At 45.3% G+C, this 23,745-nt stretch overlaps 1 protein-coding gene and 1 pseudogene across 1 annotated transcript in view; one reads left to right on the forward strand and one right to left on the reverse strand.

The window, feature by feature from the left end:
• LOC129827770 (dedicator of cytokinesis protein 2-like) overlaps positions 1-11,182 on the reverse strand; it is a gene marked incomplete in the record, with an annotated part of 209,877 nt that extends 198,695 nt beyond the window's left edge. The window contains 2 exon segments of the mRNA XM_055888932.1: positions 9,758-9,841; positions 11,037-11,182. Of these exon segments, the coding sequence (XP_055744907.1) occupies positions 9,758-9,841; positions 11,037-11,079 (127 nt within the window).
• A 9,650-nt stretch (positions 11,183-20,832) lies between these two features.
• Positions 20,833-22,403, forward strand: LOC129827771 (histamine H2 receptor-like; annotated as a pseudogene).
• Positions 22,404-23,745: the final 1,342 nt, after the last annotated feature.

Consider the following 23,745-nt stretch of genomic DNA (forward strand, 5'->3'; position numbering starts at 1 on the left):
CGGTCGGTTGTTCGTGCCTGAGTCGGTCCGTTCTGCTGTCCTTCAGTGGTCCCACGCCAGCAAGATAGCTTGTCACCCTGGCGTTGCTCGGAATATGGCGCTACTGCGCAGACGATTTTGGTGGCCTGCCATGGGAGAAGATACCCGGAGGTTTGTTGCCGCTTGTCCTGTTTGTGCGCAGAATAAGAGTACCAATCGGCCCAGCTCTGGGCTTCTTCACCCCCTACCTATTCCCCGGGCGACCTTGGTCACATCTGGCTCTGGACTTTGTCACGGGGTTGCCCTCTTCTGTTGGGAACACGGTCATTCTGACCATTGTGGACAGATTCAGCAAGTTCGCTCACTTTGTCCCCATCTCCAAGCTTCCATCTGCCACTGAGACGTCCAAGATCCTTGTTAGGGAGGTTTTCAGGGTCCACGGGTTGCCCAGTGACATTGTTTCTGACCGTGGTCCTCAGTTTACCTCTGCTGTCTGGAGATCCATTTATTTGGCCATTGGAGCTACAGTCAGTCCCACTTCTGGATTTCACCCCCAATCTAATGGTCAGGCGGAGAGAGCCAACCAGAAGATGGAGTCCACGCTGCGCTGCCTTGTCTCCTCTGATCCCACCTCTTGGTCCTCTCAGTTACCCTGGGTCGAGTATGCCCATAATACTCTCCCTTCATCTGCCACTGGGATGTCTCCCTTCCAGTGCCTGTACGGCTACCAACCTCCCTTGTTTCCTTCTCAGGAGAGGGATCTCTCGGTTCCCTCTGTCCAGGCCCACATTCGTCGTTGCCACCGGACCTGGCATCGGGCCAGGAAGGCCCTCCTTAGAGTTTCTGACCGGTATCAGATCCAGGCGAATCATAGCCGTATTCCTGCCCCCGCTTATACCGTCGGAGATAAGGTTTGGTTGGCTACACGGGATCTTCCTCTACGGACTGAGTCAAAGAAACTGTCACAGAAGTTCATTGGTCCGTTTGTGATGGAGAGAATCATTAATCCTGTTGTGGTTCGACTCAAGTTGGCTGCAACGCTTAGAGTACACCCCACCTTTCATGTCTCCTGCCTCAAGCCGGTTCTCCTCAGTCTTCTGTTCCCCCCTCCTCCTCGTCCTCCTCCTCCTCGGATGATCGGAGGTGGTCCTGCCTACACGGTGCGCCGCATCATGGACTCCAGACGGCGGGGTCGAGGGTTCCAGTATCTCGTGGATTGGGAAGGATATGGCCCAGAGGAGAGGAGTTTGATTCCTCGGCGTCAGATCCTTGATGCTGACCTGCTTCGTGACTTCTACCACCTCCACCCTGGCGCTCCGGGTAGTCCGCCCAGTGGCGTTCGTCGGAGGGGGGGTACTGTCACGAATCCCGCTTCCTGAGTCTGTTTTTGCCTGTGTTCTGTCCTGGAGTGTTTTTCCGGTGTCCTGGAACGCCCCCTGTCTGGTTGCCGGGCGACGTAGCTAGTTTGGAGATCTCTGATTACCCGCACCTGTATCCCATCAGCTATCTGCACACCTGGTCCTGATCATCACCCCTCCACTTCATAAGCTCTGACCTGACATCCATTCCCTGCCGGATCGTTAGCCATGAACAGTATGTTGTGCCAGCGTATCAGCCTCCAGTTTGATAGAGTTTGTTTGTTGTTTTGTACGTCTTCCTTGCCTTGAACTTACCTCCGTTTGTTCTGTCTACAGTCATTCACCCGGAACACTCACCCCATCCCTGCCTGGTCGTTGGTGGCTTCTGTTACTCCCTTGGATCTGCCTATTCACTCCCATCAACTCACCTACGCTGCCCGCTCCGCCACCTGGATCATTCTACCTCTACGTTTAAACTTGTAAATAAATACTCCCCTTCGTCCTACTCTCCTTGTCCTGGTCTGCTTCTGGGTTCTAATTTAGAAAACCGTGACAGAGCTGCTTCATGTGCTTGGCACTCCTATGTTGAACATAATAAACGGCTCTCTATCCACCGGATGTGTACCAAACTCACTAAAAGTGGCAGTAATAAAGCCTCTCTTGAAAAAGCCGAACCTTGACCCGGAAAATATAAAAAACTATCGGCCTATATCGAATCTTCCATTCCTCTCAAAAATTTTAGAAAAAGCTGTTGCGCAGCAACTCACTGCCTTCCTGAAGACAAACAATGTATACGAAATGCTTCAGTCTGGTTTTAGAACAGATCATAGCACTGAGACTGCACTTGTGAAGGTGGTAAATGACCTTTTAATGGCGTCAGACCGAGGCTCTGCATCTGTCCTCGTGCTACTAGACCTTAGTGCTGCCTTTGACACCATCGATCACCACATTCTTTTGGAGAGACTGGAAACCCAAATTGGCCTACACGGACAAGTTCTGGCCTGGTTTAGATCTTATCTGTCGGAAAGATATCAGTTTGTCTCTGTGAATGGTTTGTCCTCTGACAAATCAACTGTACATTTCGGTGTTCCTCAAGGTTCCGTTTTAGGACCACTATTGTTTTCACTATATATTTTACCTCTTAGGGATGTTATTCGAAAACATAATTTTAACTTTCACTGCTATGCGGATGACACACAGCTGTACATTTCAATGAAACATGGTGAAGCCCCAAAATTGCCCTCGCTAGAAGCCTGTGTTTCAGACATAAGGAAGTGGATGGCTGAAAACTTTCTACTTTTAAACTCGGACAAAACAGAGATGCTTGTTCTAGGTCCCAAGAAACAAAGAGATCTTCTGTTAAATCTGATAATTAATCTTGATGGGTGTAAAGTCGTCTCAAATAAAACTGTGAAGGACCTCGGCATTACTCTTGACCCTGATCTCTCTTTTGACGAACATATCAAGACTGTTTCAAGGACAGCTTTTTTCCATCTACGTAACATTGCAAAAATCAGAAATGTTCTGTCCAAAAATGATGCAGAAAAATGAATCCATGCATTTGTTACTTCTAGGTTAGACTACTGCAATGCTCTACTTTCCGGCTACCCGGATAAAGCACTAAATAAACTTCAGTTAGTGCTAAATACGGCTGCTAGAATCCTGACTAGAACTAAGAAATTTGATCATATTACTCCAGTGCTAGCTTCCCTACACTGGCTTCCTGTTAAGGCAAGGGCTGATTTCAAGGTTTTACTGTTAACCTATAAAGCGTTACATGGGCTTGCTCCTACCTATCCTTCCGAGTTGGTCCTGCCGTACATACCTACACGTACGCTACGGTCACAAGACGCAGGCCTCCTAATTGTCCCTAGAATTTCTAAGCAAACAGCTGGAGGCAGGGCTTTCTCCTATAGATCTCCATTTTTATGGAACTGTCTGCCTACCCATGTGAGAGACGCAGACTCGGTCTCAACCTTTAAGTCTTTACTGAAGACTTATCTCTTCAGTAGGTCATATGATTGAGTGTAGTCTGGCCCAGGAGTGTGAAGGTGAACGGAAAGGCTCTGGAGCAACGAACCGCCCTTGCTGTCTCTGCCTGGCCGGTTCCCCTCTCTCCACTGGGATTCTCTGCCTCTAACCCTATTAACAGGGTCTGAGTCACTGGCTTACTGGTGCTCTTTCATGCCGTCCCTAGGAGGGGTGCGTCACTTGAGTGGGTTGAGTTACTGACGTGATCTTCCTGTCTGGGTTGGCGCCCCCCACTTGGTTTGTGCTGTGGTGGAGATCTTTGTGGGCTATACTCGGCTTTGTCTCAGGATTGTAAGTTGGTGGTTGAAGATATCCCTCTAGTGGTGCAGGGGCTGTGCTTTGGCAAAGTGGGTGGGGTTATATCCTTCCTGTTTGGCCCTGTCCGGGGGTATCATCGGATGGGGCCACAGTGTCTCCTGACCCCTCCTGTCTCAGCCTCCAGTATTTATGCTGCAGTAGTTTATGTGTCGGGGGGCTAGGGTCAGTTGATTATATCTGGAGTACTTCTCCTGTCTTATCCAGTGTCCTGTGTGAATTTAAGTATGCTCTCTCTAATTCTCTCCTTCTCTCTTTCTTTCTCTCTCTCGGAGAACCTGAGCCCTAGGACCATACGTCAGGACTAGCGGGCATTATGACTCCTTGCTGTCCTCAGTCCACCTGGCCTTGCTGCTGTTCCAGTTTCAACTGTTCTGCCTGCGGTTATGGAACCCCTACCTGTCCCAGACCTGCTGCTTTCAACTCTTAATGATCGGCTATGAAAAGCCAACTGACATTTATTCCTGATTATTATTTGACCATGCTTGTCATTTATGAACATTTTGAAAATCTTGGCTCTCTCTAATTCTCTCCTTCTCTCTTTCTTTCTCTCTCTCGGAGGACCTGAGCCCTAGGACCATACGTTAGGACTACCGGGCATGATGACTCCTTGCTGTCCCCAGTCCACCTGGCCTTGCTGCTATTCCAGTTTCAACTGTTCTGCCTGCGGTTAAGGAACCCCTACCTGTCCCAGACCTGCTGTTTTCAACTCTTAATGATCGGCTATGAAAAGCCAACTGACATTTATTCCTGATTATTATTTGACCATGCTTGTCACTTATGAAAATTTTGAACATCTTGGCTCTCTCTAATTCTCTCCTTCTCTCTTTCTTTCTCTCTCTCGGAGGACCTGAGCCCTAGGACCATATGTTCTGTTATAATCTCCACCCGGCACAGCCAGAAGAGGACTGGCCACCCCTCATAGCCTGGTTCCTCTCTAGGTTTCTTCCTAGGTTTTGGCCTTTCTAGGGAGTTTTTCCTAGCCACCGTGCTTCTACACCTGCATTGCTTGCTGTTTGGGGTTTTAGGCTGGGTTTCTGTACAGCACTTCGAGATATTAGCTGATGTACGAAGGGGTATATAAAATAAACTTGATTTGATTTGATACAGTCACAACACAGGATACAGTCACAACACAGGAAACAGCCACAACACAGGGTACAGTCACAACACAGGAAACAGCCACAACACAGGATACAGTCACAACACAGGATACAGTCACAACACAGGAAACAGTCACAACGCAGGATACAGTTACAACACAGGATACAGTCACAACACAGGATACAGTCACAACACAGGATACAGTCACAACACAGGATACAGTCAAAAAACAGGATACAGTCACAACACAGGATAGAGTCACAACACAGGATAGAGTCACAACACAGGGTACAGTCACAACACAGGATAGAGTCACAATACAGGGTACAGTCACAACACAGGATACAGTCACAACACAGGATAGAGTCACAACACAAGATACAGTCACAAAACAGGATACAGTCACAACACAGGATAAAGTCACAACACAGGATAGAGTCACAACACAGGGTACAGTCACAACACAGGATAGAGTCACAACACAGGGTACAGTCACAACAGAGGATACAGTGACAACACAGGATACTGTCACAACACAGGATACAGTCACAACACAGGGTACAGTCACAACACAGGATACAGTCACAACACAGGGTACAGTCACAACACAGGATACAGTCACAACACAGGATACAGTCACAAAACAGGATACAGTCACAACACAGGGTACAGTCACAACACAGGATAGAGTCACAACACAGGATAGAGTCACAACACAGGATACAGTCACAACACAGGGTACAGTCACAACACAGGGTACAGTCACAACACAGGATACAGTCACAACACAGGAAACAGTCACAACACAGGATACAGTCACAACACAGGGTACAGTCACAACACAGGAAACAGCCACAACACAGGATACAGTCACAAGACAGGATACAGTCACAACACAGGAAACAGTCACAACGCAGGATACAGTTACAACACAGGATACAGTCACAACACAGGATACAGTCACAACACAGGATACAGTCACAACACAGGATACAGTCAAAAAACAGGATACAGTCACAACACAGGATAGAGTCACAACACAGGATAGAGTCACAACACAGGGTACAGTCACAACACAGGATAGAGTCACAACACAGGATAGAGTCACAACACAGGGTACAGTCACAACACAGGATAGAGTCACAACACAGGGTACAGTCACAAAACAGGATACAGTCACAACACAGGATAGAGTCACAACACAGGATAGAGTCACAACACAGGGTACAGTCACAACACAGGATAGAGTCACTACACAGGATGGAGTCACAACAGAGGATACAGTGACAACACAGGATACTGTCACAACACAGGATACAGTCACAACACAGGATACAGTCACAACACAGGATACAGTCACAACACAGGGTACAGTCACAACACAGGATACAGTCACAACACAGGATACAGTCACAAAACAGGATACAGTCACAACACAGGGTACAGTCACAACACAGGATAGAGTCACAACACAGGATAGAGTCACAACACAGGATACAGTCACAACACAGGGTACAGTCACAACACAGGGTACAGTCACAACACAGGATACAGTCACAACACAGGAAACAGTCACAACACAGGATACAGTCACAACACAGGGTACAGTCACAACACAGGAAACAGCCACAACACAGGATACAGTCACAACACAGGAAACAGTCACAACGCAGGATACAGTTACAACACAGGATACAGTCACAACACAGGATACAGTCACAACACAGGATACAGTCACAACACAGGATACAGTCAAAAAACAGGATACAGTCACAACACAGGATAGAGTCACAACACAGGATAGAGTCACAACACAGGGTACAGTCACAAAACAGGATACAGTCACAACACAGGGTACAGTCACAACACAGGGTACAGTCACAACACAGGATACAGTCACAACACAGGAAACAGTCACAACACAGGATACAGTCACAACACAGGATACAGTCACAACATACCACATTAATCTAAGTTTCCAGTCCCAGTTTAAATCCCATTTTCCATCCCACATTATACTCAGATTCCATCCCACATTATTGCCAGTTGACATCCAGACATTATTCCCAGTTTACATCCCACAGTATTCCCAGTTAACATTCCACATTATTCCCAGTTTACATTCCACAGTATTCCCAGTTAACATTCCACATTATTCCCAGTTTACATCCAGACATTATTCCCAGAAAATCCCACATTATTCCCAGTTAACATTTCACATTATTCCCAGTTTACATCCCACATTATTTCCAGTTTACATCCCACATTATTCCCAGTTTACATCCAGACATTATTCCCAGTTGACATCCAGACATTATTCCCAGTTTACATCCCACAGTATTCCCAGTTAACATTCCACATTATTCCCAGTTTACGTCCCACATTATTCCCAGTTAACATTCCACATTATTCCCAGTTTACATCCAGACATTATTCCCAGAAACATCCCACATTATTCCCAGTTAACATTTCACATTATTCCCAGTTTACATCCCACATTATTTCCAGTTTACATCCCACATTATTCCCAGTTTACATCCAGACATTATTCCCAGTTTACATCCCACATTATTCCCAGTTTACATCCCACAATATTCCCAGTTAACATTTCACATTATTCCCAGTTTACGTCCCACATTATTCCCAGTTTACATCCCACATAATTCCCTGTTTACTTCCAGACATTATTTCCAGTTTACATCCCACAATATTCCCAGTTAACATTTCATATTATTCCCAGTTTACATCCCACATTATCCCAGTTAACATTCCACATTATTCCCAGTTTACATCCCACATTATTCCCATTTAACATTCCACATTCTTCCCAGTTTACATCCCACATTATTCCCAGTTTACATCCAGACATTATTCCCAGTTTACATCCCACATTATTCCCAGTTAACATTCCACATTCTTCCCAGTTTACATTCCACAGCATTCCCAGTTAACATTCCACATTATTCCCAGTTTACATCCAGACATTATTCCCAGTTTACATCCCACATTATTCCCAGTTAACATCTCACATTATTCCCAGTTTACAGCCCACATTATTTCCAGTTTACATTCCACATTATTCCCAGTTTACATCCAGACATTATTCCCAGTTTACATCCCACATTATTCCCAGTTAACATTTCACATTATTCCCAGTTTACATCCCACATTATTTCCAGTTTACATCCAACATTATTTCCAGTTTACATCCAGACATTATTCCCAGTTTACATCCCACATTATTCCCATTTTACATCCCACATTATTCCCAGTTTACATCCCACAATATTCCCAGTTAACATTTCACATTATTCCCAGTTTACATCCCACAATATTCCCAGTTTACATCCAGACATTATTCCCAGTTTACATCCCACAATATTCCCAGTTCACATCCAGACATTATTCCCAGTTTACATCCCACAATATTCCCAGTTAACATTTCACATTATTCCCAGTTTACATCCCACATTATTTCCAATTTACATCCAGACATTATTCCCAGTTTACATCCCACAATATTCCCAGTTAACATTTCATATTATTCCCAGTTTACATCCCACATTATCCCAGTTAACATTCCACATTATTCCCAGTTTACATCCCACATTATTCCCATTTAACATTCCACATTCTTCCCAGTTTACATCCCACATTATTCCCAGTTTACATCCAGACATTATTCCCAGTTTACATCCCACATTATTCCCAGTTAACATTCCACATTCTTCCCAGTTTACATTCCACAGCATTCCCAGTTAACATTCCACATTATTCCCAGTTTACATCCAGACATTATTCCCAGTTTACATCCCACAATATTCCCAGTTAACATTTCACATTATTCCCAGTTTACAGCCCACATTATTTCCAGTTTACATTCCACATTATTCCCAGTTTACATCCAGACATTATTCCCAGTTTACATCCCACATTATTCCCAGTTAACATTTCACATTATTCCCAGTTTACATCCCACATTATTTCCAGTTTACATCCAACATTATTTCCAGTTTACATCCAGACATTATTCCCAGTTTACATCCCACATTATTCCCATTTTACATCCCACATTATTCCCAGTTTACATCCCACAATATTCCCAGTTAACATTTCACATTATTCCCAGTTTACATCCCACAATATTCCCAGTTTACATCCAGACATTATTCCCAGTTTACATCCCACATAATTCCCAGTTTACATCCCACAATATTCCCAGTTCACATCCAGACATTATTCCCAGTTTACATCCCACATTATTCCCAGTTAACATTTCACATTATTCCCAGTTTACATCCCACATTATTTCCAATTTACATCCAGACATTATTCCCAGTTTACATCCCACAATATTCCCAGTTAACATTTCACATTATTCCCAGTTTACATCCCACATTATTCCGAGTTTACATCCAGACATTATTCCCAGTTTACATCCCACAATATTCCCAGTTAACATTTCACATTATTCCCAGTTTACATCCCACATTATTCCCAGTTTACATCCAGACATTATTCCCAGTTTACATCCCACATTATTCCCAGTTTACATCCAGACATTATTCCCAGTTTACATCCCACATAATTCCCAGTTTACATCCATACATTATTCCCAGTTTACATCCCACAATATTCCCAGTTAACATTTCATATTATTCCCAGTTTACATCCCACATTATTTCCAGTTTTCATGCCACATTATTCCCAGTTAACATTCCACATTATTCCCAGTTTACATCCCACATTATTCCCAGTTAACATTTCACATTATTCCCAGTTTACATCCCACATTATTCCCAGTTTACTTCCCACATTATTCCCAGTTTACATCCCACAATATTCCCAGTTTACATCCCACATTATTCCCAGTTTACATCCCACATTATTCCCAGTTTACATCCCACATTATTCCCGGTAAAACCAGTTATTCCCGGTAAAACCAGTACATTCCCAGTCAGCTCCCTTACCATCGCAGGTCTCCTGGATGTGGACCGTGTCCCCAATCTCCAGAGACAGCTGCTTCTCTCCAAGGCCAATGAAATTCCACATTACTATGGGAGACACAGAGAGGCGAGAGGGTCATACAGTGTACTGCAGAGAGAGACCCTAAAACAGAGAGAACATAACCGAAACCTATTCCTTACCTTTTGTTTTCACTCTTAAGCCTAAGAAAATATTCAGACTATATTGTTCAGGGGAGGTAGAGGATAGTATGTTGTTTTTTTTGCTTGTTGGGGAGCGAGGTCTTTTCACTATTATCATGAGATTTATATATGCTTGTTCCTCATGTTTAGATTAGATAAAGAAAAACAGATATATGCTTGTACACCAGAGGAGGCTGGTGGGATGAGCTATAGGAGGATGGGAATGGAATAAATGGAATAGAGTCAAACCTATGGTTTCATGTTTGATACGGTTCCATTTATACCATTCCAGACATTACAATGAGCCCGTCCTCCTATAGCTCCTCCCACCAGCCTCAACTATGTCAAGAATTGTGTGACTTCTTTATATGTCCAATATCTATGTATATCTATATATATATACATATCTTGTTTATCAGTAATAATATGGTTGTACACTGTGTTTTTTAGGTCTGTGTACACATGATGTTAGAAACAGTACTGTGCTGTTCCTGTATTTATGAAACCTCATGCTACTTCCTCCCTCCAACACTTCCTGTGTTTTCAATCTAACACGATAACAATGAAACATGTTACTTTTCATATTCAATATTATTGTACATATTGCATCAGGGTTGAGCTATATCAAACACTCTGCTCTTTAAGGCCGAACAGGTCAATCAAGAGATTCTCCATGATAAGGACAAAGCCGGAACATCTTCCCCTTCTCACGTCATCAGTTTATAATACATGTAGAACTACTGCAGCAAATAGAAACCCTGCTCTGAAGATCAATATGTTTCTGAAAACTGACAGTGATAGAATCAGTCTTTCTGATTAGGAACACGACTTGAACCACTGCCATCATGTGTGAAGTGATTCCTGACAGCCATGTCATGAAGTCTGATTCAGCCATTTTGTTTCTCTCGACACAGCGGTCTATCAGTGATCTCTACCTCATGACTGTGCAGACATAGTCACACTGTCAGAGTCATACTGCTAGAGTCTGTTAGCTGACACCCGCCCACATCCTGTCATGGAGAAAGCGAGAGCGAAGGGCCATCACCCTTCTCCAAACACACACACACACGGAGGCCTACACAGGTGAGCGTGGATTACTTACCTACGCCATACCGCTCCGTGGTGGTCCTCAACCAAGGAGCCATGACTGCTTCTCTTTTCCCCTCTCACTCTCTTTCTCTCTCTCTCTCTCTTTGGGTGTCTGAGATACGTTTTCCACTCTACCTCTCACTTCTGCATTTTGTTCTGTATATGAAAGCAGAGAGCTCCTCCCCCTCTCCTTCCTTCCTCTTCTCTTTTCTTCGTCTCTTCACAGCTCTCAGGGGAACTGTCGTTAGTTGTGTAGTTGTGCATCTAGGGGCCTGTTCACTGACTGTAGCTCTGCATCTGACCTCAGTCTGAACAATGAGCCTGTTCTCAACGAGTGGCCAATGGGCAGTATGGCTGTTAAATGTAAGTGAGGCAGTGGTTTAGTCTAAAGTCACAAATGATCTTATTCACTTCTTGGCCGCCTATCTGGAATAAAATGTTCAAATGCACTCTGAATGAATCTGAATAATAGACCTGGTATGTTTGATATAAGACAACACAACAGACTTGGCAATCTGTTTCTGCTCTTCCTTGGACTGCTCTTGTAAAAAACCCAGCTCCTCTTATTGCTCGTCCTTCCCCTCCTCTGATGGACTGACCGGACAGATGTAACCAGCCCTGCATCTAAAGAAGCTTCTGCCATTCTACTCACTGTGGATGTAACCTACTACTACATCATTCACTCATTATGAGTGATGGAGATGTAAAATCGACGTGTAGTTGCCTTACTTATCCAATAGAGGGTGGTAGACATTACATTTGACAAGAGGTCAAGTTATAGACTAGTTGCACAGGACAAGCAAACTTTTGCTTTTCAGAAAACACGTGAGAACGCGTAAACTATAAATAAATGATAAACAACAAAATGATAGACCGCTCTCATCCACAGCATGCATCCTTGGTCCATTACACCCCAGTTGCTGTGGAAACAGAATGGACAGAGGCTATAGCAGAATACCTTATCTTTCTAATGGACAGACAGGAAACCACAATGGAACAAACCAAGAGACACACACACACACACACACACACACACACATTTGTAAATGAGTGCGCTTGTGTGTGTGTGTGTGTGTGTGTGTGTGTGTGTGTGTGTGTGTGTGTGTGTGTGTGTGTGTGTGTGTGTGTGTGTGTGTGTGTGTGTGTGTGTGTGTGTGTGTGTGTGTGTGTGTGTGTGTGTGTGTGTGTGTGTGTGCGTTTGTGTGTGTGCGTTTGTGTGTGTGTGTGTGTGTGTTTGTTATGTTCTGTATGAGAATTTGTGTGAGAACCCCAACATGACCTTGTGGAAACAGTGTGTATGAATCCACATGTTTAACAAGGATGTTCCACATCATTCTTCACTCCCGCGAGGACACTCTGTATCACACCTGAGCTCCAGAAGCAGATCGCCCTGGACAGGATGCTAGTCTATCTCAGGGCCTTACGCCGAGTGCCAAGCAGAGACGCATCAGGTCTCATTTTTACACTCTTTGTTATGACTCAGCAGGGGATATAACTCCAGACTTTCCAATATCATGGCGGACACTCTAACCACAAGGCCACTGAATAGTCTTTAGTTAAACAGGCTGGGGTCATGAACTCCTGTCAGCTTTTAAAGTTAATCCATAAAATGTTAACATATACCTGGCCTTGTATGGTCTTTTACCGGAGAGGAAGACACACAGCTACAAAAACACACATGCACATGCACTCAAAGGGTTGGACGGATTACATGATAATAAAAGTTATTAGTATCGTATTCTGATTGCTTTGGATTCATTCCTTGGTTATCGAGTATCTGCCTCGTCAGTTGATGCCCAGACTAGTCAGCTCCGTCTCTAACTCTGCCCACCCAAGAATACTTGGGCAAGTGGTGGCTCAACTTTCTTCTGCATCTTCTTGATTAAAGGTCATCACTGCCAAAAGGTCAGTGTTACTGTCAAGCTGAAAGGTCAGTGTTACTGTCAAGCTGAAAGGTCAGTGTTACTGTCAAGCTGAAAGGTCAGTGTTACTGTCAAGCTGAAAGGTCAGTGTTACTGTCAAGCTGAAAGGTCAGTGTTACTGTCAAGCTGAAAGGTCAGTGTTACTGTCAAGCTGGAGGATTCATTTTGTAAATGCTCTGAATGTAGACTTTTCAAGGTTTGCAAAAACACAGACATGTAGATTGAAGTATACTAGCTCCCACTGAAACTAAAGATTTAGCTGAGTAAGCAGCTGTGTGTGTGTGTGTGTGTGTGTGTGTGTGTGTGTGTGTGTGTGTGTGTGTGTGTGTGTGTGTGTGTGTGTGTGTGTGTGTGTGTGTGTGTGTGTGTGTGTGAGTGTGTGTGTGTGTGTGTGTGTGATACGTTATCACCTTGACCTAAAAACAGGAGGGAGGCAGAAACCTTGCGACTCAAGACGAAAAGAGCGTGGAGTTTACAGGTGTGTGGCGCCAGGTGGGCTGGAGAGAGGGAGAGAGGGAGAGAGGGAGGGAAACAGGTGGGTCTGGAGAGAGGGAGGGAGACAGGTGGGTCTGGAGAGAGGGAGAGAGGGAGGGAGACAGGTGGGTCTGGAGAGAGGGAGGGAGACAGGTGGGTCTGGAGAGAGGGAGAGAGGGAGGGAGACAGGTGGGTCTGGAGAGAGGGAGGGAGACAGGTGGGTCTGGAGAGAGGGAGAGAGGGAGAGAGGGAGAGAGGGAGAGAGGCAGAGAGGGAGAGAGGGAGAGAGGCAGAGAGGGAGAGAGGGAGAGAGGCAGAGAGGGAGAGAGGGAGAGAGATAGAGAGATAGAGAGATAGGTGGGGTGATTAGTGGAAAGAGACATGTGTTTGTAGGAGAACCCATATGTAGGTAGGAGTTATGACGCATGGACTCTTTGGATACAAAACATGCTGTGGTGGAGACAGCCTCCGTCACTGACAGATAGAGATAAAGAGAGCTGGGATGAGATTGAATAAAAGACTGCAAGACAGAGATAAACAGATGAAAAGATGTAACACAGAACCTGACCCAGAGGGATGTGATTCCAGAGAGAACAACTCTGACAACTCTGAAAGCTGTTGCTTCTCACCCAAAAATGGAATGCCAGTAAAGATACACATCCACAATCTATCTGAGACTCCTTAATTAAAACGACTCAGTACAGAACCCTCCCAACCTCCTTTAAGTTTTAATAATGACACTGTTTTCCTCCTACAGTGGGGAGAACAAGTATTTGAAACACTGCCGATTTTGCAGGTTTCCTACTTACAAAGCATGTAGAGGTCTGTAATTTTTTATCATAGGTACACTTCAACTGTAAGAGACGGAATCTAAAACAAAAATCCAGAAAATCACACTGTATGATTTTTAAGTAATTAATTTGCATTTGACTTCACAGTTGAAGTGTACCTATGATAAAAATTACAGACCTCTACATGCTTTGTAAGTAGTAAAACCTGCAAAATCGGTAGTTTCAAATATTGTTCTCCCCACTGTATGTTTGGTGGACAGCAGTATGAACAAACCAACGTAGTACTACATCAGCAATAGGTGTCATCTGAGAGGCAGAACTTGTCTCAGAGACAGAGAAGAATAGTATAAGCGCTAGCATGGAAATTGAAAATGTGGGGGAGCTATAAAACAGGACTGCGGTTAATTCAGATCTGTATGCTAACTGACATCTTGTTTTTAAAGGCTTCCCTATTAGAAGGGACAGCTTGTTTACCATGCAGCGTGAACGAGTATGAAAATAAATCATAAATTGTATATGCAACTGGAAGGCTATTAAATTGATTAATTAAGTCTGAGAGAGCGAGAGAAAGAGCGAGAGAAAGAGCGAGAGAAAGAATGAGAGAGAGAGCAAGGGAATATGACTCATACACATACATGAACACACACACAAACATGAGGAATGAGCTTCTGGTTTCTGTCCAGTCTCACAGAGTAGAGGAGAGGGGAGGAGAGGCAGCTGAAACAAAGCAAGACCACTGACACTGAGGTAAGTTTGACCCTCTTTCTTATTATAATGACTTGCGTCAACTTGTGTACATTTGTATAGCTGACCTCAGATCTGTACTCCTGCTGGTAACAAAAACTCTAACTATTAAACAGTCCAATTCTCACACAGAACTACCTTGGGAGATGAATACATTAATGCCTTTGCTATCAAGACCTGTCTTGCCAGAGTTCACAAGCCATTAATAGGTGATGTGCTCTGAAGCTCATTAATAATGACTCGGTCCCAGACTGACCTTTGACCTCTGTGCCAGACTTAGCCCTGTGAATGTCTTTTCAACTGACTCAGCCACTCGTAGCCTGCAATTTACTGGGAACACAATGACACAGGGGTCACCAAATCTCCTGGGAAAACTGGGAATGAGGAAGTGAGTATACGATTGTCTACACAGTGATACCTGACTGATCTGTTCGTGTTTCTACTTTAGACAACAGTTGGTTAAATGCATAATTAGATAGGATGTGGCTAAAACAGAAACCAACACATCTGGTTACCAGGCAAACTGATCCCCATAATGTGTTTATTATATGTCATATAATATGGATGATAGAGAAGGAAATAGAGAAAAAAAAGTGGGAGAGACAAGAGAGATAAGCTGAACAGTCTCTGTATACACACTTGTGACCACATGCACATTCACTCTCTTGGGTGTTGTTGTGTAAACACTAGTTAAAGTGTCCTGCTCCTGTGTGGCAGCTGTGTGTTGTGTTAGCATCAGCGTTAGCATTAGCCATTAGTGTTAGCATTATCCATTAGCGTTAGCATTAGCCATGAGCGTTAGCATTAGCCATTAGCGTTAGCATTAACCATTAGCGTTAGCATTAGCCATTAGCACAGTGTTTAGAAGGTTTCCTCCATTAGAGCTAAGGTGTGTCGGGCCAACAGTGACGTGACGAGGGCACGCTGTCAGGAGCCTGCTCTGGGAGTGTGTGTGTGTGTGTGTGTGTGTGTGTGTGTGTGTGTGTGTGTGTGTGTGTGTGTGTGTGTGTGTGTGTGTGTGTGTGTGTGTGTGTGTGTGTGTGTGTGTGTGTGTGTGTGTGTTTGTGTGTGTTTGTGCTTATTTGTGTGTGTGTATGGCTGTCTGTATTTCTGCATCCCTGCACGCCTGTCTGTCTGTCAACAAATCTTCCTGTCTGCCTGTCTGTCTGAAGAGTCTAACTGTCTGTCTACCTGTCTGTCTGCCTGAAGTGTCTGTCTGCCTCTGGTTTCCATGGCCCATCTCCCAAGGTCGTCATGGCAGTACATGGTACCAGTCAAAGGTTTAGACACACCTACTCATTCCAGGGTTCTTCTTTATTTTTACTATCTTCTACATTGTAGAATAATAGTGAAGACATCAAAACTATGAAATAACACATATGGAATCATGTAGTAACCAAGAAAGTGTTAAACAAATCAAAATATATTTTACATTTGAGATTCTTCAAAGTAGCTCCCTTTGCCTTGATGATGCATTCCAGGTGACTACCTGGTAAAAATAAAGAAAAACCCTTGAATGAGTAGGTCTGTCCAAACTTTTGACTGGTACTGTATATATATATATATATATTGGTCGTCCATATTTGCAGAATTTGGAAGGAAAACAATCTCTCTAACTTGTCTATCAATATAAGAATGTGACCGTATGTCTCAGTTTGAAAACCCTTTAAGCCCAAACACATACAAACTACCTCTAGATCTGGATCAGAATGTTTCTTTATCAATTTCTTTACTTCTACATCTACAAATTTGAGTATCATGTAGTAGCCTAAACCTATCGCTGTTACATTGAACTGGATGAATATTAACGGCAGTCACCCAATATGCTGTGATAGAAATAAGGCCATTCTCATGAAAGAAAAGTCGTCCACCCTCATCTTAAACGTCACCGATCGCCACTGGTTAAGACACAGCTGTTTGATGAGACTAACAAAAATGTGTAATTGGTATTCAAGCATCTCCCCAATCATACTGTCTAGGCACTGCATGACATAGTCTCATCCGTCATTCCAGGTCCAGTTCTAGAGAAAAATCCCCAGCTCCAAACTGCTTGGCTGGACTCCAACTTGCTATGCTACAACAGCTTCCTTTAGTGTGACGGTTACATTTTTCCCTTTTGTGATTAATTGTTCACTTTCCTTTGCTACTGATGAAAATCCTTCCAGTCCTTTCACCTCTGACCTCTCAAAACCCATCCAGTCCTTTCACCTCTCAAAACCCATCCAGTCCTTTCACCTCTGACCTCTCAAAACCCATCCAGTCCTTTCACCTCTCAAAACCCATCCAATCCTTTCACCTCTGACCTCTCAAAACCCATCCAGTCCTTTCACCTCTCAAAACCCATCCAGTCCTTTTACCTCTGACCTCTCTTTCTACTACAGGTGAGAATAACCATCTAGTTCAGTTTACATTAATGCAACTATTGTTTGTCCGACAGTCCGTTTCACGTTCTACATTGTGTTGCATACATTGTATTCATATCTTAGGCAATCATATCGTACGCCTTCTCTCTCAAATTCCAACACACACCCATCAAATACTGAAGTCAAATGAATGCAGAAAAATACAAAGAGAAACGTGAACACCATGGTTCCTCAAATACACAAACAGACACACACACCCCTCTGTGACCTGTCTGTGGGAAGGCAGTCTGGAGTGGGGGTATGTCAGGCCAGCACTACACATTGGAGGATGCCCAGATATGGACATAAACTATGGGAAGGAAGCTTTGCCAAGAGTCCGACAGAGTATGGGAGCCTGTGTGTGTGTGTGTGTGTGTGTGTGTGTGTGTGTGTGTGTGTGTGTGTGTGTGTGTGTGTGTGTGTGTGTGTGTGTGTGTGTGTGTGTGTGTGTGTGTGTGTGTGTGTGTGTGTGTGTGTGTGTGTGTGTGTACGTGCGTGTGTGTGTGTGTACGCGTGTGTGTGTGTGTGTACGCGTGTGTGTGTGTGTGTTTGTGTGTGTGTTCGGGAAGAGCGACGATGACACGGTCTATAGGGACCTGCCAGGACAACGACCTCTCCTTCAATGTCAGTAAGACCAAGGAGATGATCGGGGACTACGGGAAACAGCCCAATCCGTGGCTGCAGAGGAACGGGTCAAGAGCTTCAAGTTCCTGTGTCCAAATCACTAAGGTCTTAAAATGGTCCACACACATACAAACAGTTGTGAAGAAGCATGGGCATGGGCCCTCAAATCTTCAGAAAGTTCTACATCTGCACCATTGAGAGCATCCTAACTTGTTGCATCACTGCCTGTTGCATCACTACAGAGGGTAGTGCGTACGGCCAAGTACATCACTGGGGCTGAGCTCACAGCCATCCAGGACCTCTACACCAGGTGGTGTCAGAGGAATGCCCTAAAGAATTAGAAAGACTTCAGCCAACCAAGTTACAGACTGCTATCTCTGCTACTGCACAGCAAGCGGTACCAGAGCAGTAAGGCTCCTTATGTCATGTCTGCTCCTGCTCCTGCTCCTCCCCTCCGGCGTACGATATCGCCAGAGTACTAACCACTGGTCCTGGGATTCATCATTACACGCACCTGTGAATCATTATGATTCACTCCTGGACTCCACTACCTTCATCATTTCCTCCCCTTTATATGTCACTTTCCCAGGTTCACTCACCAGTTGGTATTGTTCTTGTGTATTGGGGTACTGCCTTATGTTAGTGTCGTGTTCTTGGAGTTGTTGTTTTATTAAAACGTTGCATCTGCTTCCGACTCACCGCCCAATCATTACACCTTAACAGCTTCTACCCCCAAGACATAAGACAGTTCATCAAATGGCTACCAGGACTAATTACCCAGACTAATTACCCGGACTAATTACCCAGACTAATTGCATTGACCCCCTTATTTTATTCTTATTTATTTGTATTTTTTTAACTGAGTCCATTGCACAGGCTCGGTGTACACTCACGAGACTCTAACCACACACTCACACTCCGTGGGGCGACGCACAATTGGCATAGCGTCGTCCGGGTTAGGGAGGGTTTGGCCGGTAGGGATATCCTTGTCTCGGTATGTAAAAAATGTAATAAAATGTATGCACTCTACTGTAAGTCGCTCTGGATAAGAGCGTCTGCTAAATGACTAAAAATGTAAATGTAAATGTACTACACCGACACTCCAACACACACACACACGGACACATTCCTTCACACTCTTCACATACACTGCTGCTATTCTCTGTTTATTATCTATCATAGTCACTTTACCCCTAACTACATGTACATATTACCTCGACTTAGCCGTAACCCTGCACATTGACTCAGTACCAGTACCCATTGTGCATAGCCTCGCTATTGTTATTTTATTGTGTTACTATTTTTCCTTTAGTTTATTTAGCACATTTTTCTTACTTACTTTTTAAAACTCTGCACTGTTGGTTAAGGGCTCGTATGTAAGCATTTCACGGTAAGATCTACACCTGTATTCGGGAAATGTGAGAAATAAAATGTGATTTTGATTTGATTTGAACACATGTTGAATTGACGTCTGTGCCCAGTGGGCAACATTTGCTTCGATTTGCTAGTGGAAGTAACTGCACTTGTAAGTAGCATGGTAAAGTGTCTCCTTGCAGTATACAGGCCACGGTACTTAGTTTTTTGGCTCTGTCTAACTTTCTGTTGCTCTGTGTGTTTAGATGAATTTTTGAGTGATATGGAAGATTAGTGTGGACCAGCCACCAACAGAGGGAGCTGTTCTACAGCCCATCATCAAACACTGACTGGACCAGCCATCAACCTCATCGCTCCATCAATCAGAGGATCTGTAATGATGAACTGACCCCTCCATCCAGACCTCCATCCAGACCTCTCCATCCAGACCTCTCCATCCAGACCTCCATCCAGACCTCTCCATCCAGACCTCTCCATCCAGACCTCTCCATCCAGACCTCCATCTAGACCTCTCCATCCAGACCTCCATCCAGACCTCCATCCAGACCTCTCCATCCAGACCTCCATCTAGACCTCCATCCAGACCTCTCCATCCAGACCTCCATCCAGACCTCTCCATCCAGACCTCTCCATCCAGACCTCCATCCAGACCTCTCCATCCAGACCTCCATCCAGACCTCTCCATCCAGACCTCCATCCAGACCTCCATCCAGACCTCCATCCAGACCTCTCCATCCAGACCTCCATCCAGACCTCCATCCAGACCTCCATCCAGACCTCTCCATCCAGACCTCCATCCAGACCTCTCCATCCAGACAACATATACACTCCAATAGATGTGAAATATGCCCAAACATACTCAGGAAAATAGCTCAAACACACAGATAAATGTCCATCTACGCACATTGGTATGGATATAGACGCACCCAGATAAGTATTACCTGAAGGAGACTGGACTGAGTTGTTGTTGTAGGGCAAGGGTTGGGGTTGAGACTGGGTGTAAGTGAGGGGTTAGGGTTGGGACTGGGTGTAAGTGAGGGGTTAGGGTTGGGACTGGGTCTGGGTGTAAGTGAGGGGTTAGGGTTGGGACTGGGACTGGGACTGGGACTGGGTGTAAGTGAGGGGTTAGGGTTGGGACTGGGTGTAGGGCAGGGGTTGGGACTGGGTGTAAGTGAGGGGTTGGGGCTGGGACTGGAGGTAGGGAAGGGGTTGGGGTTGGGACTGGGTGTAAGTGAGGGGTTTGGGTTGAGACTGGGTGTAGGGCAGGGGTTAGGGTTGAGACTGGGTGTAGGGCAGGGGTTAGGGTTGAGACTGGGTGTAAGTGAGGGGTTAGGGTTGAGACTGGGTGTAGGGCAGGGGTTAGGGTTGAGACTGGGTGTAGGGCAGGGGTTAGGGTTGAGACTGGGTGTAGGGCAGGGGTTAGGGTAGGGACTGGGTGTAGGGCAGGGGTTAGGGTAGGGACTGGGACTTCAGTAAGGATGCTGTCTGTGGTGATACTAGGTGTGACCCTGTCCCTGCTCATTCTGCTGACGGTGTTTGGTAATGTCCTGGTATGTCTGGCCGTCTGCGCCACACGACGTCTCCGCTGCCTCACCAACTGTTTCATCGTCTCCCTGGCCATCACTGACCTGCTGCTTGGCATGCTGGTCCTGCCCTTCTCCGCCCTCCTCCAATTCAGCGATTGGCCGCTGGGGCCGACCCTCTGCAACATCTACATCTCATTGGATGTTATGTTATGCACTGCCTCCATCCTCACCCTATTGGCCATCAGCGTGGACCGCTACCTGGCCGTGACCGCACCCCTTAGATACTCGTCGCTGGTGTTGCCGAGGGGGGTAGCCATAACGATGGCTTCGGTGTGGGCGGTGTCACTGGGGGTGTCGTTCCTACCGATCCACCTGGGCTGGAACACTGTGGACGGCAGCGTGCAGAACCGCGGCCCGGGGGAGGAGAGGGAGTGTAAGTTTAAGCTGAACCCGTCGTACGCTGCGTTGGACGCCTCCTTAACCTTTTACCTTCCCCTGCTGATCATGTGCTGGAACTACCTCCGCATCCTCCGCATCGCCCGGGCCCAGGCCAGACGCATCATCCATGCACAACCCAACCTCAACAACAACAGCCCCTCGTCAGCCCCTCGTCAACTCACCTCATTAACAGCGATGGCTCTACGGGAACACAAAGCCACAGTGACACTAGCAGCAGTGATTGGAGCGTTCATGGTGTGCTGGTTCCCCTACTTCACCCTGTTTACTATCATGGGTCTGAGGATGCAGGACTACCCAGCAGCCTACCCTGTGGTGCTGTGGCTGGGATACATCAACTCAGCTCTGAACCCTTTGCTCTACGCTGCCCTCAACAGAGACTTTAGGTCCGCCTACGCCCGCCTGCTGCGCTGTGGTTACTATGGATACGGCAGGGGGAGGGGCGGGCCAGCGTCGCCCCACAATACAACCATGACGGGTAAAAGGAACAAGGGGAAAGACAACACACATGGTGACGGAACATACACTCATAACAACTCCAAAATATTGTATTTTCTCGTGTCTAGCGAGTTCAATGGTGAGCCTGTGTGCACAGAATAGCCAACTCTGGTCTTCTGGTCTTGTATCCCTCTCAGGTGCGGGGGGGGGGGGGGGTAGGTGGGGGGAGGTGTCGCTCTGCTGTGTGAACACACCTCTTCCTGTAGGGCGGGGCCAGGTGAGACCGGTGTGCTGATGATGGTACAGGAAGTCAGAGGAACAACCATACCTTCCACTCAGCACAGCACAGGGGCATCTAGTGAGCAAAAACAAGTACAGATAAAAATAAATCACCTGTCTAATTATCTGTAGCCTACTATAAAACTGTTGATAGCCTGTGTCATTCTATATCCTGTGTGTCTGATCGCGCTGACCCTGTGTCTATCTGTGAGGAGGATTCAGTGTCCTACCAGTCCTGAAAGCTGAGCCCAGGACCAGCCAACTTAACTCAGACACCCAGCCCAGGGGATCAATCACATCACAGACAGGTAAGAGATCTAAAAACGATTCATGAGTTTATAACAGGTTCATAACAGTGATCCACTTCTCTATGTTCTCCCCCAGGACACTGGGAGTCGTCTAAAATATCACGGACAATCTGCAACAAGGAATACCGGGGACCTTTAACCGCAGAACTAGAATGAGACTATTTCTATCACTTCAACCAATAAGCAGTGACTGGGGAAGCCCACATGTCAATTTGTTCTGGGACAGACAGACAGACAGACAGACAGACAGACAGACAGACAGACAAACTAAAACTCTCGTCCCAGACTGGTGGTGAAATCTAAGCTCTGGTGTTATTCACCTGAACCTGACTGTGATCTTCCAATGAAGCAGATAGTTATGCCCTCTAGTGATAGAATATAGTACTATAACCTGACTAGACTCAGGAATTATCTATTAAAACAATCAGTGTTCTGAGAGAAAATGATTTCAAATATGTGAGAGTGTTTCATCTGTATGAGGAACTGTTTAACTGTGCAGCTATATGGGTCATCTACTGGGTATTTTGAATTTGAGTACACAGTATGTACATGCAGCCTACTGGACTAAAACATGCCCCAGAACGTCTTGGGATCTGATATTTGTCACGACTAACCACAGTGCCATCAAAGTTTTTGTAAGGTTGTGAAGGTAGGCCACCTACGACCAGGAATGGTACTGAACGCTGGTGGTGGAGTGGTAGAATAAATAGCATTTACCAGTAGTCATGGATCTGAAAATATCATGCCATTTATTTTCTCCAGGAGCTCTCTCATGGTAGCCGTGGGAACGTTGGCCAGGGACAGTGGTTGCAAATTAGCCGACTGGCTAAAACCGGCACTTTTACTGAAACGTTGATTATGTGCCTGTCCCTGTAAAAGAATATATATATATCAAATTCAAATTCAAGGAAAAGTCAAGTTCTTGAAAAACATACATAACTTGGTTTTCAGGATAACAGGGACTAAGTCCAGGTTTATGTAGATTCTGAAGAATTGTGGCATTGTGCCAATCTGCACAATTCAACTGCCAATAAACAAGCAGCAAAGAGTTGGCACTTCTTCTCCTCTGGTATAATTGCAGTCACACAAATGTAATGTGCTTTCCGCCACCTACTGGAGAAAAATGACGCTGCATCCGTCACAGTCCAAATCACATCCCTACACAGGATCAGAGGCCTGACAGGGCGGTACTTTCATCGACAGGATTCCATGTATTTCCTCTGCTGTCAAATCCCTGAGTCCCCACATAACACAAAAATCCCCAAAGAAATCTGTCAGCTTGGACGCATCTCAATCTACCACATCAGCAGATGTCACACTTCTGTATCTGTGGTGAAAGGTGACAGAGCTAGAGAGCGCTGTTTGTCAGACCATGAGACATCCC

Source organism: Salvelinus fontinalis, chromosome 29 (assembly GCF_029448725.1).
Source record: "Salvelinus fontinalis isolate EN_2023a chromosome 29, ASM2944872v1, whole genome shotgun sequence".
In the NCBI taxonomy this organism is placed as follows: Eukaryota; Metazoa; Chordata; class Actinopteri; order Salmoniformes; family Salmonidae; genus Salvelinus; species Salvelinus fontinalis.